This window comes from Mercurialis annua, linkage group LG2, assembly GCF_937616625.2.
Source record: "Mercurialis annua linkage group LG2, ddMerAnnu1.2, whole genome shotgun sequence".
Classification (NCBI taxonomy): Eukaryota; Viridiplantae; Streptophyta; class Magnoliopsida; order Malpighiales; family Euphorbiaceae; genus Mercurialis; species Mercurialis annua.
In genome coordinates, this window is record NC_065571.1 from 46,621,831 (window position 1) to 46,637,918 (window position 16,088).

General features: G+C 29.0%; 2 protein-coding genes across 2 annotated transcripts; one reads left to right on the plus strand and one right to left on the minus strand.

The window, feature by feature from the left end:
• Positions 1-612: 612 nt before the first annotated feature.
• LOC126670446 (ethylene-responsive transcription factor ERF022-like) lies at positions 613-1,249 on the plus strand. Its single transcript, XM_050364179.2, has one exon. The coding sequence runs from the start codon at positions 685-687 to the stop codon at positions 1,216-1,218; it is 534 nt and encodes a 177-aa protein (XP_050220136.1). The 5' UTR covers positions 613-684; the 3' UTR covers positions 1,219-1,249.
• Positions 1,250-11,220: 9,971 nt separating this feature from the next.
• Positions 11,221-12,852, minus strand: LOC126666916 (U11/U12 small nuclear ribonucleoprotein 25 kDa protein). The gene is made up of 4 exons (XM_050359833.2): positions 12,436-12,852; positions 12,237-12,342; positions 12,051-12,150; positions 11,221-11,732 (listed from the first exon to the last, which is right to left on the minus strand). Exons 1-4 carry the CDS (start codon positions 12,650-12,652, stop codon positions 11,637-11,639), a joined length of 519 nt encoding a protein of 172 aa, XP_050215790.1. The 5' UTR covers positions 12,653-12,852; the 3' UTR covers positions 11,221-11,636.
• Positions 12,853-16,088: the final 3,236 nt, after the last annotated feature.

A 16,088-nucleotide genomic window follows, 5' to 3' on the forward strand; every position in this document is an offset into this window, starting at 1 on the left:
GTATCCTCATTGTTGATTCTGTAAACAATTTAATCCTTCTACTTATTTTTAATGTTAGTCAACAGAGTTAAAGGATTAAATAAAAAAACAATTTAGTCCATCACTTTTATTTTTGTCTATAATTTCGCTCCTTAAATTTGAAATTAATTTACCCTAAGTTTTTTGATTTGTTTGACTAACACCAAAAATAGATAAAGGGATTAAATAGTTGATAAAATTAAAAGTGAGGAATCAAATCATTTGATTTTCAAATAAAATGGATCAAAATATGAATTATAACATATGTGGAAAATTTTAAAATAATTTGCTCTAAATCTTTTTATGTATTTTCCAAATATTAAAAAAAGAAAAGGAAACCACGTGGCAAGACATAATAATAATAATAGTGAGATAGAAGAGTGAGCAAAATAAGAGAAAAAAGTGTACATGCAATGCATTGCCAGCGTCTTCCCACTTACGTAGCTACTTGGAAACTGCTTCTCTTTTATACAAAACTCTCCATTCTTCAATGCTTCACTCCCATAATCCCCACATATCCATCCTTCTCCTTCTATATTTATATAAATCACCACACACATTCATACATACTCTCTCGCTTACCCGAGATAAAGCTCCGAATTAACGCTCGAGAAGTTTTCGTGCAATATAAGTTTCTACTATAAAGCCAATTACTTTGATTGAGTCATGGAGGGAAGTACAAGCATGACGATAGCTCCTCAACGCTATCGAGGCGTTCGTCAAAGAAAATGGGGGAAATGGGTATCCGAAATCAGAGAACCGGGCAAGAAAACGCGTATTTGGCTCGGAAGTTACGAGTCAGCAGAGATGGCTGCAGCTGCATATGATGTAGCTGCATTTCATTTCAGAGGAAATGGACCTCACTTGAACTTCCCTCAATTAGCCCATACCTTACCTCGCCCCGCGACCTCTAGTGCGGAGGATGTTCAAATGGCAGCGCAGGAGGCGGCTACGCGCTTTAGAGGGCCCGTCAAATGTTCGGACATGACGAGCGTAGGCGGCGGCTCCAGTGGTGGTTTGGGTCCGGTCAGAATTGGGCTGTCACCTAGTCAGATTCAAGCTATTAATGAGACACCGTTGGATTCACCAAAGATGTGGATGGAATTGGCTGGGGCTTTGTTGTTGGCAGAGCCTATGGTAACTACAGATGATTTTGAGTTTGAAGATTTTGATCTAGACACCTCAATTTGGGACTATTAGACAAAGTTTATAGGTACAGAAGTTATACAATCATACAATTCTTTCTAATAAAATATTTTAAATCAAACAATTTTTGATCGTTTGCGGTAAATTAATTATTTAATTTAACATTCGCACTTGTTTTTTTTTTTTTTTGGGTTATTGGGGTAAAACTAATTTGAATGTTGAACCCATGACCTTTCTGTATTAACCGTTTCTATTAATGAAATTATTTACATTTAGTCTTTATAATTGAAGTAGTTGTACAATATTTTCTATATAAAAGAATTTTACTGTTTAAGTACATTTACAAATTTTTAAAAGGTGTAAGATATATTGTGTGCATTGAACTCAATTGATATTCAAATTATGAATTATACTTGAATTGATTATTAGCCCACATTAATTTAAAAAAAAAAAATATTTTGAACATTGATAAATATTTAGCATTTTTTTAAGAACTGTTAGACTATCTTTAATGTTACACTTTATTTTAGATAGTTTTTTTTTTCTCTAAAAAAACCATTCTTATTATGAACTGTAAAAGTTTTAATCTAAATGGGACATATATATATCCCTAATGTTTGGCCTCGGGTTCATTTATATCCTTATAGTTTGAAAAAGTGCATATATATTATATACTCCTAACGTTTCTAAAGTCTCACTTAAATCACTAATATTTTCGGAAAAGAGTCATATATGTCTCTAACCGTGCTAAGTTTGAAGGCCTAAATGAGTCAATTTAAAAATGGTTTGAAAAAACTTCTATCTTTTAAACTCTTTTCATTTGCATTCTAAACGTTGTAAAATCGCCGATATTAAATTTAAATGCACACCTTCTAATTCAATTGCACCCTCAAATATTAAAATTTACACCTTTTGATTTGAATTAACCTCCAAATATTGGCCTCTTTCTCAACACTTCAATATTTTAACAAATATTTTAAATAGTCCTTTAAGTTGTAATTATAATAAAAAAACCATGTTCCCTAATCAAAATTAAAAATCATCTCCGGATTAAAAAGCATATCGAACCAGTTAATATAAAATAGAATTAATAATAAAGCTCGGCTCTACATGCATATTAAATTAATAAAACAACACATTGAAATTTTGATATATACTCTTTATTAAAATATTCAATCTAAATTCAAAGTCCATTAGAGGTGCTTTTATTAGAAGCAATTATCATTATTAGTAAATAATTAAAAGTTGCAGATAGCTAGATAGTAACCACCAAAAGTTTGACCTCAAAGTCAATATAATCAATTCATTATGGTTGGTATAATAGTTAGTATTATTATCGTTATTATTGTTATTGTTATTATTTCAAGTGAAATATTATAAAGGTTGAGAGCGGATACTATGACAGTGAAAACTAATTGTATATTTAAGGTGTACTCATTTTCAAAATACCTTATTTTAAAATGCATTTATAGTTTCTCACTCATCTTTTTATAATTTCCCTCTCTATCCTTATTTAAAATATAATATCAAAAATACTCTATTATATATTAGATTTTTACCTCATTTTAGGTCATTTAATTCTCATATCCAACATACTTTTTTATCTTCTCACATAAATTTTCTCTTTCTCTCTAATTCTTCTTTCTTTTCACATTTCTCCCTATCAAATTTTTTCTTTCTCTTTTCTTCTTTTCCAATCGCTGCTTTCTTTCATCTCACCGTCGCACGTCTTTCGGTGGATTTTCCGTCATATTTTTATCTCCGTCGCATTTTTTCAATTTCTCATCGTCGCGATTTTTTCAATAATTTTCTCGTCGCCATGTTTCTTTTGATGGATTCCTCAACGTCGTTTTTAGATATTTTATATTTTTGTGGCTTTTTTGTGATAAATTAGATTTTTTTTGTAAAGAGATTGTTATAGATCTATTATTTTTGTGTTTATAAAATTCTTCTATTATTCATCGAATTATTTTGTCTTTTTTTTTCATAGATTTGTTCTTTTATTTTGCTGTTACTGATTTTGTAAAAATAATTGTTGTGTGGTGTATTTGTATTGTTGTTATAGTGTAGCGTATTTCTGGCGTATTTATAGTGTAATTCTAATATTTTCTTGTGTATCTATATTTTTCTGGTGTATTTATTGTGTAATTCTGATATTTTTGTAGTGTATCTATATTTTTATGGTGTATTTGCAATATTTATGGTGTATTTATAGTGTTTTTGTGGTATACACTATAAAAAAACTACAAAAACATCATAGATACACTATATATATATTATTGTTACACTATAAAAACACCATGGTTACATTAAAAACACACAATAAATACACTATAATACACCATAATTACACTAAAAAAACACGATAAAAAAATAAAAATAGCAAAAAAAATCTATTAAAAAATAAAATAAATCATTAAAAAGTGAAAAGGTATTTGTAAAATTAAAAAAATAAGAAGGTATTTTCCATTAAAACAATTGTAGAAAAATAAGACAAAAGAAACGATGTAAAATTGTAAATTCTCTCCTCTTTTACTAGTCCAGCTTCCACTACTTCTGAACGGCAAGGTGCCTACATAGTCCGGCTCCTTTGTTTGAGACTGCTATATATTGGTTTTTCCCTGTCAATTTTTTTTTTGCGTCACAGGACGCTGCACATCTCGAGCTCATTTTGACAAACGAGATTGTTTTTTAGTTTGCGAGTCATCGCCTTTTTCGTGGGGCAAAGTTTAGGATCTTTTAAATAAAATAAAAAATAGCGACTTCCAACTCAGCAAAAAATATCCCAGAAAAATATTGGTGTATCGGTTTGTCAAAAGTGTAAAGTTCATTACCGACATTGTCAAGTTTAAAGGTTTATGTTGTAATTGCAAATTATGCTAAAGTTGATGTATGCATTTGCATGTTAACCCTTAATTTTACAAATTATAAAAATTATATCAAAAAAAAGTCTAACTAATATGAATAAAATATAATTCAGTATTCAAATTACTTTTACAATAATTTTGTTCATATTTGAAGATATATGTATAATGTTTTTGATAGTAATAAAACTATTTTATTAATAATATACAAGTTTTCATAAGATTAAGGCCTAATCATTTAAAATCGCCTATTTTTTTTTTCATTTATACCCTGATGTAGGGGAAAAAAACAATTGTGGCCTTTTTTGGATTTTTATGTTTCACCTTTACCCCAAAGCATTAAATTGATCTTTTTTATTTGAAAAAAAGTTCAAAATAATCCTTTATTTTTAACCCATATTCTAATTAAATGTTAATGTTATTAATTATATAATAACACTTTCTTTTTTAAAAAAAATAAAACAATAATTATTATTTTATTTAAATTTATATTAATTATCAATAATTCTTTAAAATTAAAACCAAAAAAAACACATTTTAACAGAAAAAAAATTAATTATGAAAGCCCTCCGAAGAAGAAGCTGCTCGGAGAAGGAGAAGGAGCAGCTCACGCCTTCTCCAGATCTGGAAAAGGAGCGAGCAACTCCTTCTTCGATCTGAGAAGCAGTAACGGCAGCACTTTCGGTGTGGCAGGGTGGGGTTGGTCGGAAATAATTTTTTAATTTATCTAATAAAAAATTAATAATTAATTACTTACTAGGTTTATTTGAACATTTTTAAAGTTAAAAGACTTGTTTGTATTTTTTTAAATAGAAATAAATACAATATAATCCTTCTATTTAGTTGTTTTAAATATTTTAATCCTTAAATTAATTAAATCGTTAATTGTACCCTTGTCTTGAGTAGAGGTAAAACCGATCACCCAAAAAAGGGTACAAACAGTTCTTTTTCCTACGCCGGGGTATAAAAAAAAAAGTTTCAGCGTGAATGGTTTTTAAGTAGGCCTAAAATTAAATAGATGCTTTCTAAACAAGATGATTCTTTCCTCAATTATGAACCAAGCTATTGTTGGGTTTTCTAGGTTCATAACGTAGCGGAATTTTAAAAAAAATTATCTAAAACTCAAACCAAGATCCATGTAATTCGAATAAATAAATTAACAACAGAATTAATACTTACTTGTATGTCGAATTCAACAGCAATGTAGGAAGCACTTTTGGTGATACCTGGCCTCGGATCAGAAACGCCTCCAAAAGAATGCGTCCTCTACGAGTATCCACATGAACACACCTTAGCCAAAATTAGTGCTTGTGTGCTAGCACTTTTACTTCACAAGCAATTTCGAATTTTAGTGATTTAGTCAATAATGAATTTCGTGATTCTCAAACCTATTCCTTAATGTGTATTTATAGTCATACAATAACAATAGGGTTTGAGACAAATTCGTATTTCAATCTCATTGCAACTCTTACAAGTTTATATTTATCAAAAACTCCTTCTTGATAATCATCCATATATATATTAATTATTATATTTATTATCTTCAAAAATAATAAATTAAGAAAAATAATTATCCTTAAATTTTGAATTAATATATATATATATATATATATATATATATATTACGAATTTTATATATATATATATATATATATTAATAATATATATATATATATATATATATATATATATATATATATATATATATATATATATATATATATATATATATATATAATAATTAATCACTTAATCACATTGGGCTTGTACAACCCATAACTGTTTTGGGCCTGTTCTTAGTGTGCGACCCTATAGGTTCATATAACGCTGGCAGTAGGCCGAAATCCCTATTTCAGCCCACAAGTCATAAGTGGCCTCTAGCAAGACATTATGACTACCCAATTTATACGAATATCGACAATCCGATTTAACCATTTACAATAATATTTTAATCCATTTGTCTCTCGATATCCAGATTGAATATAAAGCATAGTCTTGTCATCCTTATAATATTCAATCATTAGTTTCATGATTCTAAGTAGACTGAAAATGATAACTCCTTATCAATTCATTTAGTATGGACATACATTTCCTTCAGTCTATCTTCTTCAAGGGGCCCATAGATATCTTTCTCAAATAAATGAGGGACAAATTTCTTCTCAGTCACTCACATTTCTCACATAGTTACTTTCATATCCAATGACAATCTATTCCATTATCCTGTTAAAGATAATGGAAGATTGTATCAAAATATGAAATATCTATGTAGAAATCCATGATGATTCCAAGATCAAAAGATTATACTAATACAACTGTAATGAGAATTACTTATGAATGTGATCTATGTAGTATTCTCATAGTGGGCCATCCAGTGCCTTATTTCTCAAATAGCACCTATGATTTGACTTAATATCTCATATACATAATTAGTAAAACATAATCAACAGTCAACATCATACTAGTCTCAGTGTTCCATTAAGATTAGAGATAGATGGAATATAATTCTTTTACAAAACCTAAGGGTTCTAATATAAAGTCACATACTTGATGACCTTAGAAATAATTAATCATTCAAGTATTTTAATCATTAATATAAAATGATAAAAACTGTCAATCAATAAATAACAAAATGATAAAGTCAAAACATGGTCAAACATGAATGACCTAGTGCATATCACTAACAACTATTATAAAAATAAATTAAAAGACTAATTTTTTTTAATTAATTCCTTTATCATTTTTATTTAGAATATGAATATAATTTCTAATATTCAAAATTTATTTGAAATCTTAAATTTGTACCTCATTTAAACAGCCTTATAAAATAGGCCTAATTACTTAAAAACACCCCACGTTGTAATTTTTTTTCGTTTATACCCCGATTTAGGAAAATTTTCAATTGTACCTTATTTTGGGTTTTTCGTTTTCAACTCTACCCCAACTAAGGGTACAATTAATAATTTAAATATTTTAAAGATAAAAACGTTAATAACAATTAACACTACTAGAAAACAGCGTTTTAGCGACGGATTTTAGTGACGGATCTAAAATCCGTCGCTATTTTTTCGATTAGCGACGGATTTAGCGACGGATCTAACATCTGTCGCTAAACACCACATTAAATTGGCGGGAATGATCCCGCCAACTTTAGCGACGGATTTTCCGTCACTAATGTTGGCGGGAGTAGTCCCGCCAATTGTTTTGATAAAATTTAGCGACGGATTTTAAAATCCATCGCTAATTACTGGCGGGAATACTCCCGCCTTTTATTTTTTTCGCAATTAGCGACGGATTTTAAAATCCGTCGCTAAATTATGCCTTTTGCGACGGAATTTAGTGACGGATTTCAAATCCGTCGCTAATTTTCAATGTCAAAAAAAATTAAAAGGCATCTAATATTATTTAGGATAGTATTTAATAAAAAATAATTATTAATTTTTTAATTAAATTTATATTATTATAATATAACGTTTTTATTTATAAAATAATAATTAAATATTATTTATGAAATAATAATTATATATTATTTATTTATTTAAAGTATATAAATATTTTAATAAAATTATTAATTATAAAAAAATTATCTTAGAATGCGGGTTTAAATTATGAAAACAAATATTTGTTGTTTTTAGTTAACATTTAATTATAATATACATAAATATATAACATGAATATGAGCTGGTTAAGATGGAGTTGTGCGCGGGAGAACTACAAGGTTAAAGAGTCTTGAGTGGGAGTAATGGAAGGATGGGTGACCTACTGGAAAGTTAGCGAAAATTAACAGGTGGATGCGGATGGTTGATTTAACTCGGGTGGGTGAGTGACGGAGGGCGCGGATGAGGGATTGATTAAATAAAAAAAAAAAATTACGATGTAATTTTTAAATTTTTAAATTTTTTTAAAATTAGTGACGGATTTAAATCCGTCGCTAAATCCGTCACTAATTAGCAACGGATTTAAAATTCCGTCGCTAAAACGGAGACCAAAATCCGTCGCAAAATTTTTTTCCCGTCGACGGACTGTTTCTGTCGCAAATACGGATTTTGGTCATTTAGCGACGGAAAAATCCGTCGCTAAATGACTGTTTTCTAGTAGTGTAAATAGAAGGATTTTACCATATTTGGAAAAATACAAATAAGTCCTTCAACTTTCAAAAAGTTTAAATAAGTCCACATAATTAATTACTTTTAAAAATTTATTAAAAAATTAAATTATTAAAAAAACTTTTCGATCTACCATCATACTTCTCCGATCCGTCACTAAATTTAAACAAAAAAATTAATTTTTTTTTATTTTTGGACACCTTCGCCGGAGCCGCCGTCCCCCATCCGGAAAAGGAGGAGCTTCATGTTCCTCCATGGAAGGAGGAACACTATTCCTCCATCCATGGAGGAACTGATCTGTTCCTCCAAAATGGAGGAACAGATAGCTGTTCCTCCATTTTGGAGGAACAGTTCGTTGTTCCTCCAAAATGGAGGAACAAATAGCTGTTCCTCCAAAATGGAGGAACAGAATCTATTCCTCCATTTTGGAGGAACACATCTGTTCCTCCATGGAAGGAGGAACAGTGTTTCTCTTTCCATGGAGGAACACGCGGCGGCGGCGGACGACGGTTTTTTCGGGATTTTTAATTTTTTATAATTAGTTGATTTTTTTTTAAAGAGATGGTGTTTTTGTAAATTTAATAACATTTATGTTTAATTAGAATATAGGTCATCTTACATTCCAAGCTTTTTAAAGTTAGCATTGTATAGCTCATTGTTGTTATTCTTTTGTTCGAAGCCTATGTGGTAAAATAGAGCAACAACCGCATGTCAACCCTGCAACATTTTGTCATCTCTTTTCGAGATTATTTACATATTAAATCCTGCCCAATTTTATTTGCCACATATGCTTCCAACAGCCAGAAAATGGCAATAAATTATGAAATGTAAAGTCTAAAATCGTTACAACCTCTAAAAGTGAAGATTTTATACACATGAATAATCTTTTTTCTTTAAACTAAAAAATATCCACGTTATTTTTAACCGTCATAAACAAAGTTCATGCAGTTGGGAAAAACAAAATAAAGTCAAAACTAGAGTTATAACAGTCTACAAGGAGAAATAATGGTCGAAGAAAATGAGGAACCAAATATTACTCAAAGCTACTGGAATTATTTCTCCTTGCCGATGCACAATATTGAGCTTATTAGAGGACTAGAGCATTTGCCGCAATTCATCATTGCTTGGACTAGTTAGTACTTGGACGTGCATTCCAACGTACTAATATATATGCCAAAATTTCATCAGCATAATATAGCACTAAAAACTAAAATTAATTATCAAAGCTGAGCAATTAAAAAATACAACGGTTACTGAATTTCCGAGCCAAATTCGTGTAGCTTATGGTACTTTTGGTATCATTCATCCTGTATCTATGATGGCCAAGATGTTGCTCGTATATATTGGTTTCACATTTCCTTTTGTGATGCAAGTGTGTCTGCAGAATTGGAGTTTTTGAAAGGAAAAAAAATGGATCGAAAATCGGGATAATGACAGTTTTATATTCTGTCCAAGTTCGAGATGTACAATTTAGATAATTTATGGACCTAAATTATTGAAAACAGACCAGTGATCGATATATATCACCTTCGCTTATGATGTTCGTTGCTTTTGAACCAAATTTAATCATTTACACCTTTAAAACTGCGATTTATATTTTAAACTAGCTATGTTTATTTTTAATAATTTCCGCCTATGATTTCCTTTTAATCATATCATGTTTCACTAATTTTGATATTTATATATAAGTTTAAGGTTTTGATAAGCAAGTTTTGAATGATAAAGAAAAACTTTTGCTTCTATTTTTCAATTTCGGCAGTCAATTGAATCAACATTTGTTTGGATGTCTAATTTCTATAATGCATTCCAATCAATGATGGATTAAATAATTAACATTCAGGGACATACCACATATATATATGTACGCATATATATATACATATGTACGTACACATACACATATGTACCATAGTCACTAGAATAAAGACTTAAGTAGCAATTTGCCCCTTCAACTTGTAAGTAATGGGCAATTAACACATAAATTAACTTTGTTGGCAAATTAGTACACGAACTTGGTGATTATATGCAAATTCCCATTTTGGCAAATTAACTTACAAGTTAAGGAGTAAATTGCAATTTAAGAGACAATTAACTTACAAATTGAGAGGGCAAATTCCCAAAATGGGACAAATTGTCCATAATCACCAAGTTCGCGTACTAATTTACCCACAAAGTTAATATATGTGTTAATTGCCCATTGCTTACAAGTTCAGGGGGCCTATTACCACTTAAGTCCTAGAATAAAGACAGGTCTAAAAGTGGGAGAAAGCATAAAGCTAGGCACCATAGTCACTAGATTGGCAGTAAAAATACATTAGTCTTGATCTTATGTGCTGAGAACTTGGGATAAATGTTCACTTCTGCTCTTGGAAAAAGAAAGGCTTAATACATAGTTTGACCTCTGAACTTGTACCCTTTTACCCATCTAACCCCTAAACTTAACGTCTCACCTATCGAACCTATGAACTTGTTAAATAATCCGATTTGACCCCTGAACTTGATAAATATGCAAATATTGAACCCTTCGTGTCCACCTGTCACTTGAAACGTTCTAGAAGAAATTGTTTACGGAGGGGTTCAATGTTTACGTATTTATCAAGTTTGGGGGTCAAATCGAGTTATTTAACAAGTTCAGGGGTTCAATAGGTGAGACGTTAAGTTTGGAGGTTAAATGGGTAAAAGGGTACAAGTTCAGGGGTCAAACTATGTATTAAGCCGAAAAAGAAAATGTAAACGAATGGCAAACATTTCTGCCAAGCCAATGATTTCAGATGATAGAGAGCAATTTACAATCACCGGAGTTTGAAGGCATTTAGATAAAATGCCCAAAAATATTAAGAGTTCGCACGGTCAAAAGTTACATAAGGGAACGAGTACCATTACCAGCGCAATAGCAGAAGAACTCTGCCCACCGACTGTTCCACAGTGATTTATCACAAACATCAAAACTTCACTTCCATGACAAACTAAAAGTATTCGTAATGGAAAAATTAAGAACACTCAAAAACCATAATGATATAGGTGTTACAAGAATCAAGAGTAAATTTAGTCTGCAGAAACTCAAACACAGAACTGTACAAGCGCAAACAAACATAAACACGCAGTATTATCATTTACACTAGTGCATGATACAGCGCTAGACTTGTTTCGAAAGATGGTTGCAGTTTGCAAACAGGCAAATTGTCTATATCTTCTGCTTTAAACAGTTGTCTTAACACAAGAACTCCTAAGCCATCTAATACAGGATGGTCACTTGAAGATTTTAGAGTACACCAGGTACTTAGTGAAAATGTAGGAAGATGTAAAAGGTTAAAATTAATCTAAATGGGAAATCTTTACAATTATGCAATGTTTTTGCTATCATGGATAAGCAAGTTAGATAATCAACCATGCCGAGTCCAACTATACTGCAATTTAACAAATAAAGGCACACTATCACATACTTTTGGGATTCATAGTTTCCCATGCTGCAATATCCTATCATGAAATTGTACGAATTCAGTCCTTAAGCACGTTTGTTAAGGCCGTGAAAGAAACGGTGCTTTCTCCGCGTGGAATGCCCTCCAAAGCTCTTTGACATGACGTGGGGCACAAATTGCACCTGCATAGGAGCCAGATATACCATCATAGTTATATTAAATGTAAATACAACATAAAGCAGTATCCACATCAAAAGAGAGGTCATTCAAGGAATAATTTTCAATGGATTAGAAAATGTGGATGGTGCAGTGTAATGTTCCTCAAAAAGATTCTCAATCAGTAAGCTAAATCGTCGGAGGGGTGAAAACTGTGAAGGTAAAACATTTCTTTATATATAATGAATCGTGAGTTATATAATATGAGTAAAGAAAGCTCTGAAAACCAGGTGAACAAGCACATTTAGCCTATGTTAAACTCAAGAAATAGAATTAGTTAAAACCTGAGAATTATTTCGTATGCCGAAATCCTGAAGTGAGGTATTGTCATCTAGGAGCTTTTCCTTTTGATAGGACAGAGTAAAATTAGCCCATACATGCTTCCTGTAAACTCAAAAAGAAAAAATAATTAAACAAATAGTTTTAAACATGAACCAGACAATCATACATCTTTAATAACATTGTATGACCATGAAATGTGGCGATGACCCATCTGAGATTGTTCCATTTCAGTCACTTTGTTCTTGATTGCAATCTTTAAATCCTTGAAATTTGCTGAATTCATCACGGCCACATCTTTTTAGCAGAAATATTTAGCCACAGTTAGACAATGCACATAACCTGTATGTGAAAATGCCGCAATGAGAAAATATATAGTAAAAGGCTTACCAAAAGAGGTGCCGTCTAATTTGAGGACAGAAATTCGCATGGCACTGCCGAATTCAAGGTTGATGAGTGTGTCGACATCGGATAGAGTTGGTTTCTTGGGTACATCGGCAAGAATTGGATCGTCTAAGAGAGCTGTGAGTGTTGACAGTAGTTTTGCTCTCTTAACGTTGCTACTGTTGTACCCAATTTCATCTTCGGCCTTTGGATTTGATTCCATTGTTTGTTGTGTTTCTTGTTTGATCCACAGAAACTAGCTTCAGAGCTGCTGGATGTTGAGTGGTCTGTTGATAGAATCTGAAGTTTATTAACACATTGCTTGGAATCGCAACTGGAACCGCCGATTACAATTCAAAACTGGGATCTTTTCATAAAACAAAAAAATTCACCCTACACTCCCACTCACTCAACTCATGTAAACTAGCAAAAATGGTCGAGCGTTGCTTTGACTCTTTCCGACTAATCAAATAATTAAAATTGAATTAATATATTATGTTTTAAGTAAATTCTTATTAATAAACATTTGAATTTTTAACACATTTTATTAAAAAAAAATACATCGTTAAGGGTTGCATTAATAAAAAATTATTAAATTAAAGTAAAAAAAAATTATGCATACTACAAAATCTATTTAAGAGTATCATGTTTAAAATTTCTAATTTAAATTACATATTAAAGAAGTTAAAATCATAAAAGTATTGTAAAATGTATATTATTATATTCACAAAATATTAATTAGTAAAAAATTATTAACTTGTAAAATTTTATACATTAAAAATGCATTACTTTTTGGAAAATAATATATTATTTGTTTATAATAATTTAATTATGGTGTTGAAATTTTTTTTAAATTGATATTTGATGTTACTATGTAGAGAATATTTATTTTATTTTAAATTCTTTTAACTAATATGAGAAATAAAGTTTCTAATATAAGAATTTATTTACATTTATTTTTGTGAAAAAAAAAATTTACATTTTAGCAGCAACATGTAATTTTTTTATTCTTTACTTGTCTAAATTAATATTTATATATTATAGAATGATATCAAATTGAACCATTTTGGTCACAGTTATTTTTTTTTCTATTCTTAATTTGTATTTAATTTAAATTGTACTTTAGTTTTTTATTTTTTGACAATTAAATAGTGATAGAAAACACTCATGAATTAAAAGAGCTTTAAAATTAACAAATTATGATAAAAATGAGCTGAAAAAGACAAATTACTGTGAAATTTTAATTTATAAGAAAAGGTAATGAAAACATTAGTCTCATTTGCCATTTTCATATGTTCCAAAATAATAGTCATATTTAACTTTTTGTTGTAATTATTCTTGTATTACCTTTATATTGCCCTTAGTTATGATATTATTTTTGTTGGAATATTGTTAAGTGAAATACTTGAAAAACATAATGCATTAAATAAAATATTTCAAAAACTCATTTTGTTGATTTTTTTAACTATAAAAATGGTTATAAATTATTGATATTGACAATTATTAATTTAATTTTGTACTTTTTAATAATTATTTAATATTTGAATTTTTGAAAATTGAAAAATTGCACCATTGTAAGTTAAAACTATAACAATCATATTTTTTAATATGTTTGTTTTTAAGAATAGGATTATTATTTTGGGACGGAGTATATGTCTAATACGTGTATCTTTTTTCTTATGTGTTTTTCCTAGTTATATTTGCACTTCCAATTTTATTATAATTTATACTTTTACTATTATTTTGAAAATATAAAATGCATGAAAAGTTCGTTAAGCCCGTTATTTGCCGAAATTATTTTAGTTACTTTCATCACTTTATCATAATTATATAATAAAAAAATTATAAAGTTCAAAATTAAAATTAAGTATTTTATAAATTTTAAGTTTTAAATTTACTGCTGCATTCATTTTCTATAATAATTATTTTATCATTCCACAGTAATAGAATTTATTTATTTGGTATTATATTACTAAGATTTTATAATATTAAGTAATTAATTTTCTAAAAATGAAATAATTAACAAATAGAATTTAAGAATTAAAATGTAACTTTTAATATATAAAAGAACCAAATATATTATTCTCCATCTAATTTGATTTATTAGGCATTATTAGTAGAGATAATATTATAATAATCATTATCTAGTGTGTTTTGTTGACTTTAGTACTAACTACGGTTACACTCTATAATTTGATTTATTCTACTTTCTACATCTACTCTTTGCCCAAGCCATTATCAATTTGATATTGCTATTTCAGCTTCTGCCGTTTGACTCTTCATGTCGTATGACTCTTAGCTTTAATGTATAGTATAATGTGCCTTATTTTTTTCTTTTCTTTCAACTTTTTTTTTATATACTCTTTCCGTCCCTAATTGATAGCATACATTAAGAAATTTTATAAATCTATGCAAAATAAATAATTTTATAAAAATATACACTTGTCTTTATCTAATGGAGCGTTGACTTTATTTCTTAATGAATTTTATTCTCTTTTTAATGTAATAGATAATAGTAATGATGAAATGTTTAAAATATTACACAAGTGGAAAAGTAGGCAATAAGGTGAAGCATTTAAGGCCATCTCCAACCCACTCTATAATTGAAACTCTATTTTTTAGAGATAGAGTAAGTTTTTCTCTAATCACAAACTCTATCTCTATCTCTAAACAAATTTTTCTCCAACCACAAACTCTATCTTTAACTCTAAAACAATATTTTAAAACTACATTTTTTATTATTTTAACAACTTAACTCAAATTAAAACTTTTTTTACATATTCATCCTAAAAATAAAAAAATATATTTTTTATCAATAGTAAAATAATAAAATTTAAATAAATATTTTTATTATATAATAATAAATATTTTATTAAATAAAATTGAATAAAGTATTAATATTTTTAATAATATATATCTTGAACGCTATTTAAAATTCTAAAATTCGTGCTCATATTAAAAGTGAACAAGCACGAATTTTAGAAAAAAGAGCCCAACAATCTCGACGATAATTTTCCGTTCCCCATTTTTTTGGTGAATACTATACTAATGTTGGAGGCGGAAGTGGCTCACACGAAAATTAGATTATTATTACTACTATTATTATTATTATGGTGGTTATTATTTTTTTATTATTGTTGTTGTTATTTTTATGATTGTTTGTATTATTTATTAAAATATATTTTTTGTTAATTTTATATATTATTAATTTATAATATATGCGATTTTTTAATATTTATAATTTTATTAGAAATCATATAAAAATTATAACAATAAAAACTTAAATTTTTAATATTTGAATATAGTAGGACATAATTGTATAAATTAAAGTTAATGGGTTAAACTAGTAATTGGTAAACATGAAAAAGTACAAAATAGTCCTTATAGAGATGTTAATAGTGAAACTCTACATGTAGAGTTTACTATTCAAAAACTCTAAAAAAAGTGGGATTTTAGAGTTGGGTTGGAGTTGCCCAACTCTAAATGGTGGAACCCAACTCTTTTTTAGAGTTGGGTTGGAGATGCCCTAACAACAAAAGTACTTTAAATAAAAACTCGGAATGCGACATGATAAACTCTTCAATAATTATTTTCAACGAACCAGTTTATCCATGAAAAATATTTCATCAGACTTCGAAAGCAGATAGAGTTATTTCTTT

Coding starts and splice junctions, on each gene's coding strand:
- LOC126666916 (XM_050359833.2), bottom strand. CDS start 12,652: ATGGAATCAAATCCAAAGGCCGAAGATGAAATTGGGTACAACAGTAGC. Junction 12,151..12,236: donor GGTCATCGCCACATTTCATG/GTCATACAATGT, acceptor TTGAGTTTACAG/GAAGCATGTATGGGCTAATT. Junction 11,733..12,050: donor GCATACGAAATAATTCTCAG/GTTTTAACTAAT, acceptor GCTCCTATGCAG/GTGCAATTTGTGCCCCACGT.
- LOC126670446 (XM_050364179.2), top strand. CDS start 685: ATGGAGGGAAGTACAAGCATGACGATAGCTCCTCAACGCTATCGAGGC.